Genomic DNA, 21,770 nt, shown 5'->3' with positions numbered 1-21,770 from the left:
CCAGCACTGATCACGTCACTAGTCATAAGGAATCTCACGGATTGGTTCCCTGACTGCCTTAAAACCCAATCAACCTACTTACTTACTCACTTGGCCTGACGAAGCTTTTATGTCAAAAGCGAAACGTTGCCCAGCAATAAATCCACCGATTGCTTACGAAACCCCTCAGAAACGATGACTTCCCAATCGGTCCCAAACATTTTCCAACAGTCGGATCTAGTTCACTTGTGAGAACGTCCCTGGGGCGCTAACAACTGCGCTCATGATGGGCCACGGTCATGACACAATGGCTGAAGCCCGGATTTCCGGAGACAGCCCGAGGAGTTTATGAGAATCAGGTCGGTAATGTGTTGAAATATTGGAAGCTCGGGTGAGTTTATTGGTTGTTGATGAGGTGGCTGTTGATCTATTCGCCGAGCTTGGCAATTGGCTTGCAAACGCTGCGTCACCATACGAGGAGACATCACCAGTGTGCAGTTGAGTGGGTACTTCTTCCTTGCCCACATGCGTTTATATAGCATTCGAAGGCTACCTGTTGTCTTTTGACGTGATTGGCTACTTAAAATGTAACAAATTCAGTGGATCTATTGGTCCGTTTGTGATCTCTGTTGCGTTCTGGTCTGCGTTCCTTTGTATTGATTGGTTATCCCAACCCCTTCTACTTTTTGGTAGCTTGTTCTCTCCGGCCTTGGTTCGTATTGCAAGTCAATTGCCAAGCTCGGCGAACAGATCAACAGCCACCTGATCAACAACCAAGAGAATCAGGTTGTCAGCAACACGAAATGGCGAAAAACCAAACCAAATGAGTCATATCACATTTTGAGCGCATGGCTGGTTTTACTGCTGTCACAGTCAATTTCTGAATACGGACTGCTAAGCTTTGGAAAACAAGGCTCACCGGAGTAGCCAGGAGCAATGAGAGCACCCTAATGGGCCTGAGAAAGAAAGCTGAACCAAACCGAAAAGAATACCCGCGTTTTGAACAACTACGTCCGGAAGTTCGACTTCGTCCTTACTCGTCTTCGAATCATTCACACGTCGGTTTCTATCATTGCAGTCATCTCCTTCAGATCGAGGGACCCAATTTCCACGCCCCCTTTCGGGACTTTGGAAACCGGGATTCGAACAACCCCATCTTTCCACATTCTCAAACATTCCAAAACGGAACAATGGCACTGGCGGTGAACTTAGTCACAAGCTCAGCAGGTGGTCCATCGCGACCCGTTTCTGGCAGTTTTCGTGCGGCCATCTAAGAGTTTGCTTTGAAGTCATACCATACGCCGCATACATATTTCACGGTCACGTACATTCGGACGAGAGGTCGGAAGAACTGTCAACCAATCCCGCTTTGCTACAAGGTGTCCAGGGCCGGAAGTGAGCAAGTGCTGTTAATTCAAATTCCCACCCTAGGTTGGATAGTTAATGTTCCATTCAAAATATTTAAATAGTTATTGGAAAAAAACTGACAGATGGATAAACGGTTACTCACCAGCTTTTCCAGTTCATGACATTGTTGGGCGAGGGCCTCTTTTTGAAAAGACAAACGTTTGCACTCGTCCACAGCCGAGAGTAACTGTGAGGTGAACAAACGTAGACAAATTACTCATACGAATAAGTGCGAAAAACCATTGAAAAAATTGCCCACGGAAGCCGAAACGCTGGATTAAAACACCTTATTTCACTGAATTGTGTTTTGACTTCAAACACTCATGAGTATCAATCTAGACTACGTGGTGAGGAAAGTAAAATCACTCGGGTAATTAGTGTAAAACTAATGAAACTCGAGGACCCTAACTCGAGGTGATAGATACGGATGGAATCAGATGAAAAGGGGGAACAATTATCGCTCTCTGTACATTGGGAGTCACGTAAATCGAACCAGGCCACGCTAAGCCCCTCTGATAGCAGCCACATCACCATAAATATCTATTTTGGTAGCATCAAATGCCTCTAAGGACCAACCGGCATTCTGTAAGGGAATAACCCAAGCGAATTCGCTGCAACCCAACCAGATGCACTTATCAACTGAATGGAAAACGGAGACGTAGATAATCCACGAGATGATAACTTCCTGCCGGTTGGAAGAAACAGTTCTAATGCCTCTACCAACCGGCATTCTGTAAGGGAATAACCCAAGCGAATTCGCTGCAACCCAACCAGATGCACTTATCAACTGAATGGAAAAAAAACACGTAGATAATCCACGAGATGATAACTTCCTGCCGGTTGGAAGAAACAGTTCTGCGTACATCAAGCGCTGCGGACAGATAAAGCGGCGAACGTATGACCAAGTTGATGAACCGAGTAACTTGGAAACAGCAGGCAGTACAACGAAGACGATGGAACCAGCACAGTCGCCTGATGTGATTGGGACTAGCGCAGGGGACTTATCCAAAAGTGTAATAGACTCGAATGCAGTTCAGGCCCTTAGACAAGCGAACGAGTGAGTCCCGAAAGGTGTGGAAGACAGGATTAAACGAAAATTTTATGGTATGATTGAAAGTACGCTTCTGATTGACTGGTTACGACTGCAGAAAAAAAACAGCAGCGGTTGGTGAGGGTTTCGGCGATAACAACATCCAATTTCCACAGTAGTGATGGACGGTTTCACTATACTCCACTGCTTCCAGCCTTCAGTAGAGGCATTTTTGACGGGTTCCATGCAGCGATCAGCTTAGAAGGTTTGTATTGCATAAGAACTCACCCTGATGTGACGTTTTACTAATGTTTCGTCGCATGTAGTCGTACAAAGAACGAGAGAGCAGTAAAAGTGCCAAAACAGGTTGAACTCGCCCCATGTACATAGCATACCATATCAGTGCAGTAACTACCATCGCAGCAAGCAGAAATGTTCTAGTGAACATTGAGAATTTTGCTGAGAAAACACCCAGTACTCCTAGTACAACGAGGGTAGTCGTACGCATGAGTTGTGCCTGAACACGTGACTCAATATCATACCAGGACGAAGACCTCGTGAGATGGAAATCTGAGCGATCGATCGCATTATGGAAAGCAGACGAGAAAACCAGTGTTTTCATAGGCATCCTATTTACGTCCTCGCCAAAACACTATCGTTCGTTTGTGGACAAAGTGACCGTTGAAATGCGTTCGCACTTTGCGGGGTCGAAACAGATGCCCCTTAAGAACATTTAAAATAAAACCAAGTATCTTTTCATGAAGGAAACTACTCACAGGGTTGCTCAAAACTATTCGACAGTAACCTTGTGAGCAGTTTCCTTCATGAAAATATACCGCGATATCTCGAATATCGTGACAACTAAGACATGAGGCGGCATGTGTGCAGCAAATTCAGTTGTAGAATATCATAAACGACAGATTCCGTTGAGTCTCTCGTGAAAACCAAATTGATTTGCAAATGAGTGTATTTCTGGAAAAACCAAGTATCCTTCTCCACCGACTGGCGGAGATCAAGGGTCCATGGTTGGAGAGGGAGAGGATAAACAACCTTTGACAACCACACAAACGAACGGTGACACATGTACCATCATACCAAGCACAATAGACGGAATTTTCCGATAAACAGGACCGTCATTTTGTCTGTTTAGAAATGCCACCTCTCTACACGAACCACATGAGGGCGTTGGAATCGAAGTTCATGCGGAATTACTTTCGATTTCACCAACACCATTTCCGAGTTCAGGAACTCCCTCGTGAGCAACAAGCGGCAGAGGAGTGTACGATGCTGGAACATCACAAATTCGACTTTCGGCAGTGTAGGAAGGCATAGGTCATAACTAACACAGCCACATCTCCATGCATACGTATAATGCAACATCAGCTGCCCGACACCCGTACTACCAAGTCTCCAGTTGTGTTGAACATGACACGACGAAGGTATCAGACCTAGCATTAGCCCGTGAAAAACACGCGACAGGCAGACAATCTAGATTAGAACTTCTACCGACTTCGAACTGCCAACAAAGTGGCCTTATTGACCCCCAACCAGTTCACTGTTCTCCCTGTATGCAATGAAAAGACCTTCGGACAAAGACATTCCAGCGAGACGGCCCAAGTGGTAAGAGCGCAAATTTACTGACCGGAAGGTCCGTGGTTCGAACCAGACCTCCGCCTCTCGACTTCCCCTGTCTAGGCTTGGGCAACCTGGCAGTATCCCAGCCCTCGTGCTTCCTTCGGGTGGCATGGCAGCTAGGCACCGAAAGGGTGCTACAGCTGAACGGTTTTTATTCCAGCCTAGAAGACGTACTCGTTGGAAAACGAACCACGTAACTTGTCATTGATAGGTTTCGACGATGCCACTTCGTCCCACAGACAGCTGTCTCATGCGTGTAAACATTGTTACCGACTGAGAAGTCACTTGGTAAACAAGTGTTAACATGTCTCCGAAACTCCAAAGCATTCGTTACCCGTACGTTTTATCAAGGTATCTATTCTTAGGGTGCAGACACGGTCATCTTGCGGCCCCTACCCGGTGCCCACAAACTGTGTATCCTCATGTCTGGCTGAATCATAGGTACACCACGATTTCTGCCGTATCTCATGCCGGCTAATCTGTTACACAAAGGCCTGTTTTCAGACAATGAAACGGCGATCGACAATGAACCAATTCATATCCGCCCTTAAGATAAGTACGTGCGATAAAAAAACCATTTGCCACACCGCTATCACATCTCACGTCAGAACAATATCATTGCAAATTCTTCGCGTCAGCTCCCGATTGTCCTGAGGTACGAGAGTTGCGATAGGAGATGTGGATGAGGTGAGGGTACAAGGAGAGCATTTCAAGAGTAAATCTGAATCAGCTGTTTAACCAAGTTATACAAAAGAGAGCCATGAAGTTGGACTGTAGATTGATGTGGAAAAGGCGTGGATTTGCAAAGAATTTCGAATGTGGATTCAAGTACAAATAATGCAAAGGGAAAGACTAACTAACAGATTTCTTGGATGGGAGTCGAACCCGCGACCTCTTGCTTACCGGGCGATTGACATCACAAAAGAGCTATTTCCCAAGCTGTCCCGCGTCGCACAGGAGCACCGAAGTTCCACATTCACTCACCATACGTGAGACTTTGTTATCTAGCTTCATCCAAGAACGCAGACTCTCCGTTTGTATTACAAGTGCTTTGGACCATGTTCAAGAGCTGGATTTTGCAAACAGTTGTACTTCTATAACTTGACAGCAGCTGTTGTGCTCACAGCAGGCGATCATCCATACGGGAATTTCGAGAATAGTAACTGTCCCTAACATTGGAAACGACCCGGATCATTCGAAGTAACGCCAGCTGTCGCCCACTAGTTGGGTCGGTGAAAAATTCGACTTTTGCATTACATTACAGCGGGTTCTACTTGCCACGGAGGTTTCGGAAGAGAGTACGACTTATGAGACAAAGAAGAGGTCGTGTACCAAAGAAACCATCACGCCTTAAACAATGGATTACTTCTCATTACAGTAGCAAGAGAGAGATCGTTCGGTTGAAGCGCCCTTTCAGTGCCTAACTGCCATGCCACCCGAAGGTCACACGAGGGCTGGGATACTGCCAGAATGCCCAAGCCTAGACAGGAGAAGTCGAGAGGCAGAGGTCTGGTTCGAACCACGGACCTTCCGGTCAGTAAATTCGCGCTATAACCACTTCGGCCATCTCATTACAGTGAACGCGGTGCGCCTAACACAGGATTGCAGATATTTGACAGCCCGCAGTAAAACCAGGTTTGTGTTTCACCGAAAAAACAAGGTAATAAAGAAAGACAAACCGAGAGGGATGGTTTGTCAAATCAATCCTTTCCCCGGTAAAACTACCATCCTCAGGTAAAGATCGCTTTCAGGGTTCATCAAGTGCGGTCAGTATCCGAGGAATGATAATGCATCGGAAATGAAACGTGAGGCATAAGTCTCACGGTACGACCTAGAAGATTGACAAACACAGCCGAACTATACTTCGATTCGTAAAAACGGCCATAGAAGAAACCGTGCTTGTTTCTTAGAAGGAATGTCGCTGGGGATCAAAGATGTTTCTACCTTGGAGTATCGATTACTTGGAAGTAGAGAAAAAAAGCGTTCAGCTATAGCACTCTTTCGGTGCCTAACCGCCATGCCACGCGAAGGAAGCACTAGGGCTGAGATACTGCCAGTTTACCCAAGCCTAGACAGGAGAAGTCGAGAGGCAGAGGTCTGGTTCGAACCACGGACCTTCCGGTCAGTAAATTCGCGCTCTAACCACTTGGGCCATCTCGCCCCAGCATTAAGTGAATAAACCAACATATGTAGGCTTGTGGCTGATGACTGTGAACATCCTGGATGAACGACAACAGTAGGCAGCATGAATCAGACATGACCCAGCGAATCGACCGAATGCGCTTCGACTTCACCCTGTTTCTTCCCCGAACATTGCTGCAGCATTGCTCCAAAGTGAACAATTTCTATCTCTAAACACCTGCCGATAGACGTTACGAATTCAACCTAGCGGGCAGAATGATCTGTTTCTGCGAGAATGACGGTGTCTTTAAGTTCACGGGTAAATTTCCGACAGAGTTCTACCAGGTATCAAGAATTCCAGTAGTACTCCTTGAAATTTATGAGTCACACTCGTGGGGGTTTGCGAAAACAGACCTGAGGTACATACACACACCCACATGAAGTCATGAAATGAATCGTCAACTTGCTGTTACAACAGCTTCGTTCCGAAATAGAAGACAACCCGTCACCAAACCTTAAGAGCTACACCTTTTAAGGGTCCACAGCAAGGTTTACGGTTCGTAAAGGTTTCATGTGAACCCTATTACCGTCGGTACTCATCAAAGCGATGAGAATTGCCTACACGGTTCACCTCATTTCTCAGCATACTGTAGGACTAGAGTGATGATATCGGTATTAAATCAAGAGATGATATGTGTTCAACGGCTAAGACCCCACTTTGTAGTGCTCTGCAGAATAAGAGGAATAGATTGCGTAACTATGACAAAAATAAGAGACACAAGTAGGTATGGTTGTCCTTTTGATGACAAACTGATGTAGAACGGACATGGAATAAAAACGTGAATTCAAAATCGTGTTTACATAATGCGAGCACCCTGGGATTCGAATGGCAATGTCTCGAGTGATGTGGTTCGTATTCAAGACTGTAAAACTCCTCGTTTAGTCCGCAACAATCCGAACCCATAGCCGTAGACGATATCAACGTCTGGCCTACACGAAATGCCGCATGAGAAGCCAACTGATGATGCTGACAGATTTCAGCGGCTAAGTCCATTAGGCAGAGGTGTGACGAATGAATATGGAACGGAAGAGTTGACGCAGGGTTGACGGAAGCTCAGTCGGTAGACTATTCACCAAGGAAGCGAGACGCCGCAGGTTCGAGTCCTGTCCTCTGGGGGGGGGGGAGGTTTCTATTCGTCTGCATTGTGTTTGTCTATGTTCGTATTTAAAAATCAAACCGAAGAACACACCATTCCTGGTGGGCAATTTTTTTTATGAAGTTCAGGCCACCAAAAGATACTTCTTGTTTAGTGAAATACACGCATTTGCACACCAATTTGGTTTTGACGGGAGACTTACCTGAAACCCAGCTGATCTCCTGTTTAGAAGAAGATTCAACTGGGCTCTAGCTGAGTCTCCCGTCAAAACCAAATTGGTAAAAAAATGCGCCTATTTCGCTAATTTCGTGAAAATTTGGGTTCAAGCAGAACATAAGGTTGCAAGAAAACTCGGGGACTGCACCTACCTGTCCCAAGAAGGACGAAACCGGTCGTTGGGCTGTCGAGGAGTTTTCAGAAAAATTACGAGTATTGTATTACGTCTTTACTTCCTGCTAGTTCCGAAGCATCCTGAATGTCTCTCATAGTATTCAGGGGTTCTCGTAAGAGAGGAGTACGGAACCAAGAAAGCGGATTTGGAAGAGACACCATTAGGGAAACGTAGATCAAGCAATCCAGTCTGAGCACAGGTCGACCATATAGTCTGGTCTAACGTCTGTTAGAAACTCGCGGGTAATTAAACTTGTGAGCAGCAGAAAGATATTGGAGCGATCACTTTACAGAAATGAATATCCCGCGGAAGGGACACACCACTTTCAGTTGGCCTCTCAAGGCGTATTCCCAAGGTAAACCACATGGTGCAAGAGACCCCCATTTGGCCAATCCATTTTGGTGGTATCTGCAGAGCGGGGCACCCGTATTGAAGCAAACGACACGCGGAATATGGCAGGAAAAACACATACACCACAGGAGAGCCAAAGTATTTGAGACAGGCCGTCGGAGTGAAAAGGGGGAACAGCCAATTAGAGCAAAAAATCGAAGTATCAGCACCATCGAAAACAGAGCCAAAGAGCTACGATACAACACGGTAATGGAAACACGAAGAGCAGGGATGAAACAGAGGACCCGGGATAGAAGCTAACTTACAAGTTCGTAGTGAGATGCGCCGTATGGCTAGCGGTTATGAAGAATGCAACAAGGAACAGCATGAACAACTAGGAATCGCGCGATGACAAATGATCTCATGTCACATCGACCGACACGTGGTGATGCTATCAGCCCCGTCCTCATATTTGCTGCATACAGTGGGGCGTCACCACATCCCAGAGGCAACATAATTCTCCGTGTACAGGGTAACCTAGACATCCGTGGTGGAAGAAGACCGCATATTGTGACACTGATACCAAGAAACGATTTCCTGCAATCCTCAGGGCAGAGGTCTTGTTTGATAGGGGTCGTTACGCTTCCTGCACTACTCTCAACATCCTCTATTCTGTGTCCAACAACATCCAAGTATTGTCTACCACTCCAGTTTGAAGACGCCCGAACAACTAAGAATTTCGATCACATCACTCTCGTATCGACAGTTCTCCTTCTATCCTGGCGAACTGATATTAGTGAGTCCACACTGAAAGGGTGGAAGCACTGGACTCGAGTGTCACTTTTATTAGACCTGATCAGCAGTGCACAGTTTGAATTCTGAACATTTGACATGCGAGAAGAGCAGGTATCCGGAGGCCAGCCAACCCTAATAACCGAACAGCACGTCAATTGGACGGATGAGGCAAGTGTGGGCCACGGACCAAACGAAGGCTGCCCTGATTGGTCAGAATGCCAGCCAATCGGTATCAAGTATCTTTAGCTCGACGCTTCTCGCCCCGTCACGAGGATCCTAGCACGAACTTGTGAAGCATTCTGTTGTAATAATCTCCCTTTGTCTCCATAAAGGGGTGCCTGAAGCTATCGGGCTTTTTGATACACCATAGTGGGAGGAGGATGAAGCCAAGGACCGACACAGAGTTGCACGACTGTTCACCAAGGCGAAACAGCAAGTTACCGCTACTAGACCAGCGTTGGCTGGACCCACTTGAATCATCACATGCGCCACGACAGAAGGGGGGACTGTTCGAACGGCAGTGATGTGAATCGAATCCTACAAATCTCACCTACAACTAACTGCGGATTTGTTACAATCAACGATCCCCACATCAGTCTGCTCAAAGCTGTCAATCAAGATCTACCCACCGATTTGTTCTGATCCATTTCGTTCCCCGATTTCAACAGACTCCCTGAGACGAGTGGATTTTAGCGATGTGGCGTTTACATGCCCTTCTTAAGTTTAACTCTGCAAATTCACCTCAACATACATGAAAATTTTACTTGAGTTGACCAAACAAGCCCAATGCATCAAAAAACCACGAGTGGGACTTAGCTCCAAGGTGAATCGATGAGACTTTCTTCAGACAAGAAAGCCAGTTCGACAAAGATCGAATGACAACAAATCCACAAGCGGGAAAACAATGTGAATAACTTACCTGGCCGTCTCCACTAGTCTGAAAGACATCTAATGTTGCTGTGTTCAGGCGAACGGATGAAGTCATCAGCTGCAAATTGATAATAACAAGTTTGTTGAAAGCAAACAGAGCCCAGTTAACGAAAACCGAGACTAGAAGAGCATGAGCTGGTGAGAGCACACTGACCAATAGGAATTGCCCACATATTGGGTGACCGATCATGTGATTGCTCACGGTACAATGAAAACACAAGAGCCGCACTGAGTGCGTCGGTGGGTGCAGAATTCCGTTTGTAGTAGACGCACAGGTTGTAGGAGTGTGTACATTTTCCGTCATGAAAACACACGCACAGATATAGTGCAATGTAGCTCTACTTCTGTGAAGAGTGCACAATAAAGTGGGCGTGACAATTTGCGCCGCACAATGATTCACAATTTTGAAAATTAAGGGAGCTGTAGTGTAGAAAAATTAACCTTCGGTTGAGGTCCGAACACTGAATTCCATATTCTCACTAGAGTGCGAAGATTATCGTTCAGCCGTAATATCCTTCCAGTGCCTAGCTGCCATGCCATCCGAAGGGAACACCAGGGCTGGGATACTGCCAGGTTGCCCAGGGAAAATCGAGAGACAGACCTTCCGGTCAATAGATTCGCGCTCTAACCACTTGAGCCATCTCGCAAAGATTATCGGCTGCGGTGAAAGGTGTCTGGAGAAGAGAGAGTTATTTCAACGGGGTGCGATACCCTTCCATGTGACCTAACCATTCGCCTGAAAGCAGTATTGTTTTACGACCTCGAGATAGATCGTTGTTAAAGGAGCGAACTTACTGATTGGAAGGTCCGTGTTTCCAACCCGACCTCTGCATCTCGATTGCTCGTGTCTAGAATTGGGCAACCCTCGTGTTTCCTTCGGATGGCATGGCAGCTAGGCACCGGAAGGATGTTACGGCTGAAAGTACGGTTTTGAGTTCTTATTGCAATAATCGTTCATTTTCACACAACTAAGCAAACACACCGGACACACGAAAGAGAGATGTGCATGGTCCTAGGGACGATTCGAACGGAAAATGGACTTTTGGGGGACGATCCAAGAGGTAAGAGTGCGGAGGCGGATAGTGTCAAAGAAAGAATGAAGACTAAATATTCCATAGATAAATAAATGAATGGTTAGGTCTGTACAAGCTGTTTGTAATTTTGTTTTACAAACTGACATTGGTAATCTATGTATGCTTCATGAATAAACAAAATTCCGAGAGATTGATAGTTGTGAGAAGTTCCACGAGCGAGGTCCTTCAGGTCCCACTGGAAATCACCCTGCCGTTTCAATAGGAAATTCTCTTCCTCTTTACAGTGCTGTTCTGATATTCATCAGCGAAACAAAAAACTCGAAAACATCCTAGGAATATAATATAATAATCGTCCAGCTGCAACAACATTTCGGTGCCTAGCCGCTAAGTAACTTGAAGGAAGCAGGGGGGCTGAGATACTGTCAGGCTGTCCAAGTCTGGACAGGAGCAGCCGAGAAGCAAAGGTCGGGTTCGAAACATGGACCTTTCAGGAAGTCAATTTGCTCCTTAACGACCGGGCAGTCTCGAGCATTGGAGGAGGACAGAAGGCGGTACGGAACAGGTCGCTGTAGAGAAGTAGCTGGCCCTGAACAACACGGTTGAAGGGGTAAAGGCCTATTTGAAAGCGGAGTCCAAAAAAAGACATGAAAATGAACTAAGGTGACGCACTTGTTGGATGGCTTCCATGAGCACGTGTTGAACAGACTCTTCCAGGTGCATAATAGCCTCTATGTAGGTGCTTTTATTCTCGCAGTTGACCGCGCAGCCGAGAACAAGCTGAAGCAGACGGAATGCTTCATCTTCTGCGTTGTACTCGGCTAACAGAAAAGATGTGGCAAACACGAAAGGTATGCGTTGAATAGAGAGAAGTTCAGCAATAAGGCAACAATCCAATAATCCATTAAAAATGAAAAAACACGGGTACGAGCAAGTAAGATTTCCTAAATTGATTTGCAGTTGTCGACGATATAATCCAGATGTAAGGCCGTCCAACATTCCGCAAAAAGAATGTGGGGCGATGAGGATAACCACTCCGATTTAGTGTCTTTTGTCTTGACAGTGCAATCGCCACACGACCAAGTCAATTTCGCTAGCAGTCATATAGAATGAATATTGAAACGAAAACCCGTCGCTTCTGACCACTGATTACAGATGGGCGGTGCTCGAGTAAGGTGAGAATTTTAGATGCATACTACAATAGACGATTAACTCGTTGGCTATGTGGTAAGCTGATCAAGCCGCGTATTTCGCACGGCAGGATTATCCGTTCCGCAAATCTCGTTTGCCCGATCAGCCGCTGAATACAGACACTTCTAGGGGGTCACATTAAAGCCTGTAAGTAAGGCAAGTAAGCCGTCGCCAGCAACCTCAGGCGCGTTAGCAGCTTGGGTCCCTCTGAGAAGAGAGCATTGGGATGTAGAAACAACTGGAAGGGTGAGCTCAAACCTTAAAAACAAAGACATTCACGAACCAGAGTTGTTGATAGGACTGAAGGTCGTACGATTGTTCTTGCCAGTTGCTGTCTATACTGTTCGGAACCGTGGCAAACCTATTATTGATTTCGCTACCAGTGGTGAAGCATCGGTACTATCTACTGAGATTCTTTCAGTAGTCACGATGGAAAAAGTAATCAGTCTCAGTGCATCGATACTTGCAGAACCCTCTGGAAGAATACAATAGTCCCAAAAGACGCTAATTTAATAGAAAGGTCAAACAAATGATCCTCTTCAGCCAATGGCTGGTGTGAAATCGTCCTGAGAGAGGCCAGAAAGTCCCTTCGATTGTCAAAGACGGGGTCGAATATTTTCTTCACTGTCTTTGGTGCATAAGAACTTGATGAAGCTGGGACCATGGGACTCTGGTACAGTGTTCCTCAAGGAAGAATTACCCACTTGAGGGTATCGCAACAGTGCTCTGTTGATTAAAAACGTTCTCAGATTAAAGATGACTTCCCCAGAAGCTTCTTGTTCTGTGGACTCCCGCGCCAAAACCCCATGACCGCTCGCAATTAGGCGCTGCTACGGTTGCCCGCACATGACTGGCCAGAAGACCGACCGCTTGCCGGTTCGGCATCCAGACCAGCGTTGACTAGCCGAAATTGTGCGCTGAATACCGGCTGCCAACGGCGGCCAGAATGTCATGCTCTCATACACTTTAAATAAGAAGTGCTGTACATGTGTTTTTAGCCCGGTTCTGGGTGTTCATCGTATACTTTGTGGACCCTGGGTGGTCCTACTGCTGGAAATATTAGCCTGGAAGGATTAGACCAACAACTGAGCTGAGGAATTACCGTTATTACACTTCTTTTATGGTGATTATGTACAGTGGAACGTAATTTGAACGTATGGCGATCTCTCTTTTGACTGACCACTCTACTAATAGTGGAGTTCCTGGCGGAACTTCGCCAATTCGCATTGTGCTGAAACGTAATCCGCCTAACTCTACCGGGGACCGCTTTGAAACACACGGCTATATCGTACACCGATCATAAAACGCGTGTACACGCTTCAATTTGGTGCAAACTTTCCAATTTTGCTATACTAACCAGGTGAATTTGTGAGCCACGGACATCATGGTGTGTCCAAAAAACCCCCACGGGCAAAAAAGCTATGCACCAATGATAGTTCGACCTCATGTGGTACGAACTCACTTTCAGAAAGATCAGACTAGACGTGGATTTCTAAACACACAAACGATTAGCTATGAGTTCACCTTAAAGACCATCACTGTGATTGCTCAACCAACTGAAATCAGTGTCAAACAGGTCACACTAGATAGAGTGACCCAAGAGAATTTGATTTTGTGTATCACTATCCTAAAACCGACGAGGCCTACATAACAATACAACAGAAAGGTGGCGGCCTACAAAGTAAGTCCCAGAGAAGAGAGAGTCGCCAAAAAACCATATTATCAGCAAAACACACATACAACCTGTGCAAAACTACAANGTCCAAGTCCATGCAATTTCGCATTCAATTTAACGCATCTGTGATGAGAGAAGCAATTAGATGTTTTGGTATTCGTTGAGCATCATTAGGCCAGTACAAGTTCAAGCTATCCACCAAAATGCTTTTAAACTTAAGTGGCGCTGTTGCGCAACGCGAGTGTCAGGGATCTGTTAACTGACGTGACTACTAATCTGCTGTAGAAATATAAACAAAACTGACACACATACGGTAGCACTCACAGACCTGACACCTATATGATCAAGTGCTATTGCGATAAAGTAGGCTTTGAGATACACTGCGCACTTCCATCGGAGCGATAGTCAAAATGGTGTTCCACCAGTGCTCATGGATTCTACGAAAACCCAATGTCGGTCTCACTCTTCTCAGAGGTCATCATGTAAGTCACCGACAACGCTAGCCTGAACACTAAACTGCGCGAATGTTGCGATAAACGCACGTCTGCAAACTGACTTGATATTGGCAAGTGACTCAGCTGAGTTTTACCCGTCTAAATCAGTAGTATTGAAAGTGACAGGGCCGATGTCCGACTTTTATCCTTCGGTCAAATGCGTTTCTGTTCAAAGCCCGCTCGCCCACAATAAACCCTTGATCTCTGGGGTACCCAGGAGTGAGTAGATGATAAATGAGTGACTTTCAAATGAGGTTCCACAGATTCAATAAACCGTCCGAGCATCTTTTTAGTGTATGGGTATTCAAAAGGTGAATTAAGCATTCTCGCTATCAAAAGTAGAGGAAAGGCCGTCAACCATTCAACTAACCTATCGAAGCCAAGTTTGGTAGCGGCCTCACGAGAATGGATTCATCGGGGACCTTGAAAATAAATGATAGGCAGGGGAAGGTGTTCGTGAAAAACAAAATAAAACGGAGGGAGCGAAATCGACTTGAGTCCTGCTTCTGAAACTGAAGTGAAAACGTAAGCAAAACGCTGGAATAGGCGGGAAAAATACCAAACAGCGGTATCTGATTACCGGTTAACAGCACAGGCGCTATTCGTTCGTGTTGAATTGTCAGAAGGACTGTGGTAGTTGTACAAATTCTCCGCCGGTCTTTGAGTGTCCTTGTGAATTCTAATGTGTGTCAAAATGCACAAAGAGGTGAGGTAGTGTGAAGTCGGACAGGATCAACTGTAACACCCTTGCGGTGCCTAGCTGTCATGCTACCCGAAGGAAGCACGAGGGCTGGGATGCTGCCAGGTTGCTCAAGCCTAGACAGGGGAAGTCGAGATGCAGAGGTCGGGTTCGAACCACGGAACCCTCCGGTCAGTAAATTCGCGCTCTAACCACTTGAGTCGGACAAGGTGTGGATACAACAACTGTAATTATATAAAAAACATCACAGAAGGATTTACAAAGGCACCGGAGAGTTTTCGTGACAAGACGAGAAGTACCGGGCAATAAAGATTTGATTCGGGTTAGTCCATATTCTGGCCAATCAGAGCACGGCTCCTCTAGTCCCTAACCATTTAGCCAGGCATCCAGTTAGCGTAACTTTCATCCAGCAGAGGCTGCTTGTCTCGCGATAAGACAAACCTCAAGAATGAAGGTTTATTGATTTGAGACTTGGATTAATTTGTTCGTCACGTTCCGGAAGGTCTTCAGCTGTGCGCGAAACGGCATCACGTCAATTCCAGGCAGGAAGGTCTCATCAGATCCTTCAGATAGGCGGGCGAGAGCTAGGTTCAGGAAGGGGTCATACGTTGTGACCGTAACAGGCCTCATTTAGGTCTAAACAAGCACCGGTAAGAGGGGCTTCGGGCAAACAAACCACCCGACAATGCGCCATCTTCCCACCGTAAACAGGAGCTTTCAAAGCGCGTATTCCTTTACAAGCCATGCCTACATCTGTTTGTATATTATTCCATCCAAACCACTTGGAGGACACACAGCTCATAGGGTAAAACAGTATTCGAAAAATTGAGACTGGATTTCGAATCAACGGCCATTCGCGCGGTAGGTGGGGCGGTAATATGTGAGTTACCAGAGCTCCAAGGTATGCGCAACCCTAGCATCAAAATTTAACTTCCAATCACGACATAGGGGGAGAGCTTACTGAGAGGCTTTTCAGTAATATAGCGGAGCATCAGCAAATAGAGCGGGACAACCGAAAATCCCCGAAGGCGGCCGGAGACCTGGATCGCAAAGCCTGCAGCCTTGTATGCACGCAACAAATATTTTACACTACTCACCAAGTAACAGTAGATCAAAGATATACAGAAAAAACTACACGACAGCAGCACGATGGGGGCCAACTCACTTGAGCCAGAAACGTCTCAACCGCACATGCGATATGTTCCAAATTCTTGATCTGGAAACAGGATGGAAACAACTGTGAATGAAACACCGCAACGGTGAAAGAAGCGACGGAAGTCGTGCTGTCGTATGTGGGGCTAGCATTGAATGACAACAGATGGGACTGAAAAAAGCAGTAATGTGCCAGGGTTGTTTACTTCATCAACCGGCCATTCATTCACTGTTCCGCGTGAGGCACATTTGCCAAAATAAACTAGGTGCGAACATTCCCGCGCACTGAATGAACCTAGCCGCTTCTGGGACGATCCGATGGGTTTACTACAGTTTTCCCGTTGATTATTTAAAGATCCGAAATCACTGTCTTTGAGGAAAAGTCGGGAATTTCCATGAGAATAGAACACAGAATTTCAAAGATATTTCGCTACTGCTTTCGCCAGGATGTGGAAAATGCACTGGAAGACCGCCGCACGTTGCCACTGCACTTATCGTCTGCTGATTGATAGTACGGATTTAAAGGTCAAAGCAATTTATGTGGGTGTAACGAGGTTACCGAAGAGGAAGCAAAGAAAATTATATAACAACAGTCATTCAGCTGTAACACCCTTTCGGTGCCTAGCTGCCATAACACCTGAAAGAGGCATGAGGGCTGAGATACTGTCAGATTGCTTAAGGCTCCCGCCTCTAATGCGCAGCTACCTACCCTACCTCTCCAAATCATCCACGGACGAAATTGTGGCAGCTACAAGCACTGTACGACATGCACACGGTTCTTACAGATAATAATAACAATATTGATGGATGCCTAAACCTAGATAGGAGTATTCGGGATACCGGATTGGGTTCGAACCATGGACCTTCCGGTCAGTAAGTTCGCGCTTCAACCACCGAGCCATCTCGGGCGAAACTTGAGTCGAGTATTGCAGTACTCACCAGAATGATTGCCAGAGCAGGGGGGATTGTTTAGGTGAGAGGTATGTGAACGTAAATCCCGCAGCCACCTCGAACTAACTGAGGACCAATTTGCGCTTGTTGTATGGGCAGACTACCTGCTCATGTTGATTTTCAGTTCATCGATATTGTAACGAGCAATTCGACTGTCTAATCGCCTGCAGGTAGAACTAAAACTGGTTTTCATCTTCGGCATCAACTATAAAACTGACCGGCTTAATTAAATCGTCCCAGGAATGACAAAACTGTAATAATTTGCTGTCATTAAAAGTACATAATCGACATAACGTCCGTAAAAGTTACACCTAATGAATGACTGTTGAGAAAACATGACCAACAGTGCAAAACAACCGCGAATATCAAATGTGAGTAACGTACGTACTTCTATACAACTCCCTTTCGAGCGGGACTTTCTAAGCAGGCAAGTGTATAGCTACAACGAGCATTTCTATTGGCCATTCAACGCAGCCAGCTCGGCACAAAGGTCACAACTTCAAGAATCACCCACAAAAGCTTTACACTCCTGACCAAAAACATCTCAAAAATGAAAATAACATGACTGATTCCATGAGAAATGTGTCACCGTGGTTGTGCCTTGACTACATCACAAACACATCAAAGGCCAGAGAATGCAGCGTGTGCAAGGGTCCCCTTAATTTTTCGGCATTCATCGGTCGAGTAAATATGACAGATATTAGACGGACAACATTGGTCTGTACATTCCCCACTGCCCCACAGGTTCGGCGCATACCTAAGATGAAGGTGACTGAGTTTATGGACGGTCGACAATCTGGTCAAATGATGATGAAATTGGTCCAAAGTATTCAGAAAAGAGCTCATTCATCGCTGGCATCATCCGACATTCCATAAACAGAAACCTGCACTATATACGCAAGCAACGCGTCCCTAAAACAACCATGAGGACACGGTCAAGTGAGTTCTGTTAAGGCGCAGTCCGGTGCGCCAAAGTATCGTTCAACGGCACGCAGTTAAAAGGACGTGTTGGCATGGTGACCGGCAGCACAAAACGTACCGATCAGCTTATAAAGACCGGACGGTGTGCCGTTGCGCAAATCAGAACATGCCATCAGTGAGTGACAGAGATATGCACTATAGTGGCGAGAACAATTGACGTTTAGACGCCAGTTGATACACCAGCAATGTGCGCGTAACGAGACAAGGTTCAACATAACATATCGCTGAGGTAGTCCGTACAAATTAACCAAGTTTCGTTTAAAAAGTTGAGAAAAAAATAGGAAAAATTCGATCCGATCAAGACCACTGCCTGTATTTACGAGCAACAACTTTCCGTAGTGGAAACCCACTCAAACTCCGGTCAATCTCGGGAAGAATACTGCCCAACGGCTACCTGAAATGGGCGATCATAGCACAATTTAAATTTGCTACTCATCACATTCAATCGAAGTGGCCACGCTCAATTACGCAGCGCTTTTCCAATGAACCGAAGATGGCCTCTCAAACATAGCTTCGGCGGTATCCCCATCATCATAGACAGCACATCAGTGTTCGAACACTGATGATTCGCTTGCGTGTCAAGCCAACATCGTTGACACAGGGGCGAGCGGTTAGAGTGCGGATTTACTGACCGGAAGGCCCGTGGTTCGAACCCGACCTCTGCCACTCGACTTTCTCTGTCCAGTCATGGGCAACTTGGCAATATCCCAGCCCTCGTGCTTCCTCCTGGTGCCATGGCAGCTAGGCGCCGAAAGGGTGCTACAGTTGAACGATATTTCGCTGTCCAGTACGGTAGTAGTAAGTAATAAGCGATAAGCGTTCAGCTGCAACATCATTCGGTACGTAGCTGCCGTTTAACCCGAAGGAAGCACGAGAGCTGCGATACTGTCAGGCTGTCCAGGCAGGAGCAGTCGAGATGCTGACGTGGGTTAAATTAAGTGGAATCATCTCGACACAGTCAAGCCATAAATCGGACCTGGTGCAATTCTTTCCGCAAATCAGTAGTTTTCACCCATCGTCATAAAGCGCAACACTAGTGTTGCAATGGGTCACAAGACTGTTTCGCATCCTTGGATTCGGTAGATTTGCGAACTTTTTCACAGTAAATTTAACTGGTTGCCGGCGAACATCAGATCGGAAGGCATCGTGAACCGCGGTCTGGGTAGCCGCTTGGTCGCCTGGTGCGCTTGACCAAACCAGAAAAGTCAACGAACGTGCGAGCCAGCTGCTCTGTTGATCACTGTCGCGTACAAGCGGGTCAAAAGTGATACTAAGACTACAACTCATCCGTCAAGGACGAGTGAAGAACAACCAATGAAATCTGTCTCAACGAAAAAGGCCGTTCAATTGACTGCTATGTAGTCCTGTTTCGTTCGAAGATGGTTCTCCTAATAATGGTGAAATATGATGAACATATTTTGGACAGAAGAGAATCCATCATATTGGCAAACCAGGAACCGCATCTTCGAATACGAACACAGGCGAATATCACGAAATCAATAACCAGTAACGTACCATGGTGAGTCTCTGAATGACCACTAGAACCGCCACTACAACAATAATGAGATCCGTGGAACGCGTTATGTTTCTCACCAGCATCTCCCTCCCACGGTAGTTTTCATCTCAGAATAGCGTCTTACAACACCCTCAGGCGTTCCGAGCAGCAATAATTCGAAAAAAGAACACAGTTCACTGCGTAGCACGCAGTAGATTTTGTTAAACAATAGGTGCTTCAATTTGCCTACAAAATCCACATCAAACTCGTGGTTCGCGATGAGCAGTTAGAACTGTTCTACCTGAACTTATGGGTGGTAGCTAGGATGGTAGCATCCGTTTAAGTTAGGTGAGGCAGTCTTAGATGCGGGTTTCTGGACACCAGCATATATCGGTGAAGAGGGTATCATCGTGTGGACCGAGACTGATTGTGTACTAAAAATCTCAGCGTGCATGCGATGCCCGTTTGAATGACGTGTCAGGAGAAACTCAGTAGGTTTGCCTTGGTTACTGTCACTTGTCGATAGTGATAACGAGTGAAGGTTCAATGGAGTATCAGCATTCGGAACGCGAACAGATGGTACGATACGGTCGGATCGGAATGCGTGAAACAGAAAGAACATAAACGCGAGCTGAGGCCTGAAGCAGAAAGATCAGAGTAGGTCAGGCATACGTTCACTTGCAAAATTAGTCAATGTTAGTGAGAGATTTAAATGAATCCCATCTGGATACCTCGTTCATGATAGGGGTGGAAACTCGCGGAGTACGCCCACATGATGAGCCTCAAGAAGGGTGAAGCCGATAGTGGGCTGTCGGGAGGTTTTCAGCAACTTTATAAGTAGTGTTGAAGACTGTCACCCAAATACAATCGTGGTGAGACTGGATTGGACACGTGCATTTGACACTGAACAACATACATTCACACTGTATCGACGATCTCAGTGACACAAGTGGTGGGGCATTTCAAATCACAAAAAGATACCAACCTGACCGAAAGGGTTCACACGCTGCTAACTTGAAAATTCTTCATTCTAACTCAATAACCTGAGACGGGAAGTTCTGACCAGATAGCGGCTACCCAGTGCTGGATGATCTGGCTCAATGTTTTCCCCTGAGAACTCCCTTTCGGAAGCTGTCCCCCTCTCTACCCAGTGTGGGAGGGTGGAGTCATAATACGCTCTTTAGGTTGTACTCTATTTGGGATTACTGCAATGGCATCTTAAGCCTTGTGGTTTCCATGAGTTGCGAATTGGCTATGCAAAGACAGGGAGTTGCGACCAGGCACCGTGCTGAGTCAGCTAGACGACGTTCAGTATGACTGGTTTTGCTTTTCTTCAACCGGTAAATTACTAGAGTTTAAGCGGATAGGCCGAAAACTGCAAGTCAGAAAGCAGAACAGATATATCAAACTGTTGTACCGGTGTAACCAGATTTGAAATCAACAACCACTGTGGACGGACATTATATTATATCCGAAAACCGGAATAGGCCAGCTGTGAGTAGATAGTAATTACGGAAACTCACACAGTATGGTGTTTGAACAGGTGCGCTGACACGAATGTCCACTATATGGGACAGAAAGTTTGCATTGAACGGTGGTTGGACGAGTTTGGGGAGATTTATGCCACTAGTGGAGAAACCCGCGAAAGCGAAGACGCCGTATGAAACAAGACTGCTATCTTTTCTGAAGCTGGTATCTACTCGAAAAGGATCAGCTAACTTTAGATAGTGGTTACCGTCACGAAGAGACTGAACCTTACTGTGGTGTGGCGGTTTGTGTACCTCGGCGACCCATTGAGCTATACTGGGGAGTGTCCGCACGATGATCACAGAGTCTCTCATACCAGGTTGCTCCATGGGTAGAGGTCCGACGAACACAGTCTCACGGCCCTCCAGGATGGGGGTTGGAACATGTATGGCAACGTGTTCCGTAAAAACTAGGAACGCTGTTCTGATCTCGCTCTCTCACTCTCATCGAGAGGCACTTTACACCAACCTTTGAGCCCAAGAATAAAGCTTCTAACTCGCTAGAATGTTTCGCACAGCATGTTTAGTATGCTGACTGAAACGGATCCATCCTATAGTATTTTCTGATTGTCCTGCAATCAAATTGGACAAGTTTCCCTCATTGTTCTTATGCCCAGTCTCCGTGAAGTGTAAAATGACTTATACAAAAAGACCAAAGGCCAACATTATTGGATCAAATGGGATCGTGGATTGCTTGAACTCACTTTAATGCTGGGTGTGATGTGTCCTCCTGTGCGTAGCTGACCCAACCATTCGGGTGAGAAGTGTTTTGGGGAGCTGGAAAACGGAGTAGGTAGTG

At 46.1% G+C, this 21,770-nt stretch overlaps 3 protein-coding genes across 3 annotated transcripts in view; 2 read left to right on the top strand and 1 right to left on the bottom strand.

The window, feature by feature from the left end:
- T265_15105 (hypothetical protein) overlaps positions 1-21,770 on the bottom strand; it is a gene marked incomplete at both ends in the record, with an annotated part of 33,681 nt that overhangs the window by 5,172 nt on the left and 6,739 nt on the right. The window contains 6 exons of the mRNA XM_009176614.1: positions 1,490-1,573; positions 9,765-9,833; positions 11,479-11,627; positions 14,537-14,588; positions 16,032-16,082; positions 21,676-21,748. Of these exons, the coding sequence (XP_009174878.1) occupies positions 1,490-1,573; positions 9,765-9,833; positions 11,479-11,627; positions 14,537-14,588; positions 16,032-16,082; positions 21,676-21,748 (478 nt within the window). The remainder of the gene's footprint in view (positions 1-1,489; positions 1,574-9,764; positions 9,834-11,478; positions 11,628-14,536; positions 14,589-16,031; positions 16,083-21,675; positions 21,749-21,770) is intronic.
- Positions 2,178-2,447, top strand: T265_10290 (hypothetical protein; the record flags this gene model as incomplete). Its single annotated transcript, XM_009176616.1, has 1 exon — positions 2,178-2,447. One exon carries the CDS (start codon positions 2,178-2,180, stop codon positions 2,445-2,447), a length of 270 nt encoding a protein of 89 aa, XP_009174880.1.
- The window catches only part of T265_10289 (hypothetical protein), a gene marked incomplete at both ends in the record, with an annotated part of 13,231 nt that continues 5,543 nt past the window's right edge, over positions 14,083-21,770 (top strand). Inside the window, one exon of the mRNA XM_009176615.1 lies at positions 14,083-14,154. Within this exon, the coding sequence (XP_009174879.1) occupies positions 14,083-14,154 (72 nt within the window). The remainder of the gene's footprint in view (positions 14,155-21,770) is intronic.

This window comes from Opisthorchis viverrini (genome assembly GCF_000715545.1).
Source record: "Opisthorchis viverrini unplaced genomic scaffold opera_v5_349, whole genome shotgun sequence".
Classification (NCBI taxonomy): Eukaryota; Metazoa; Platyhelminthes; class Trematoda; order Opisthorchiida; family Opisthorchiidae; genus Opisthorchis; species Opisthorchis viverrini.
This window is presented reverse-complemented; position numbering and strand designations above follow the sequence as displayed.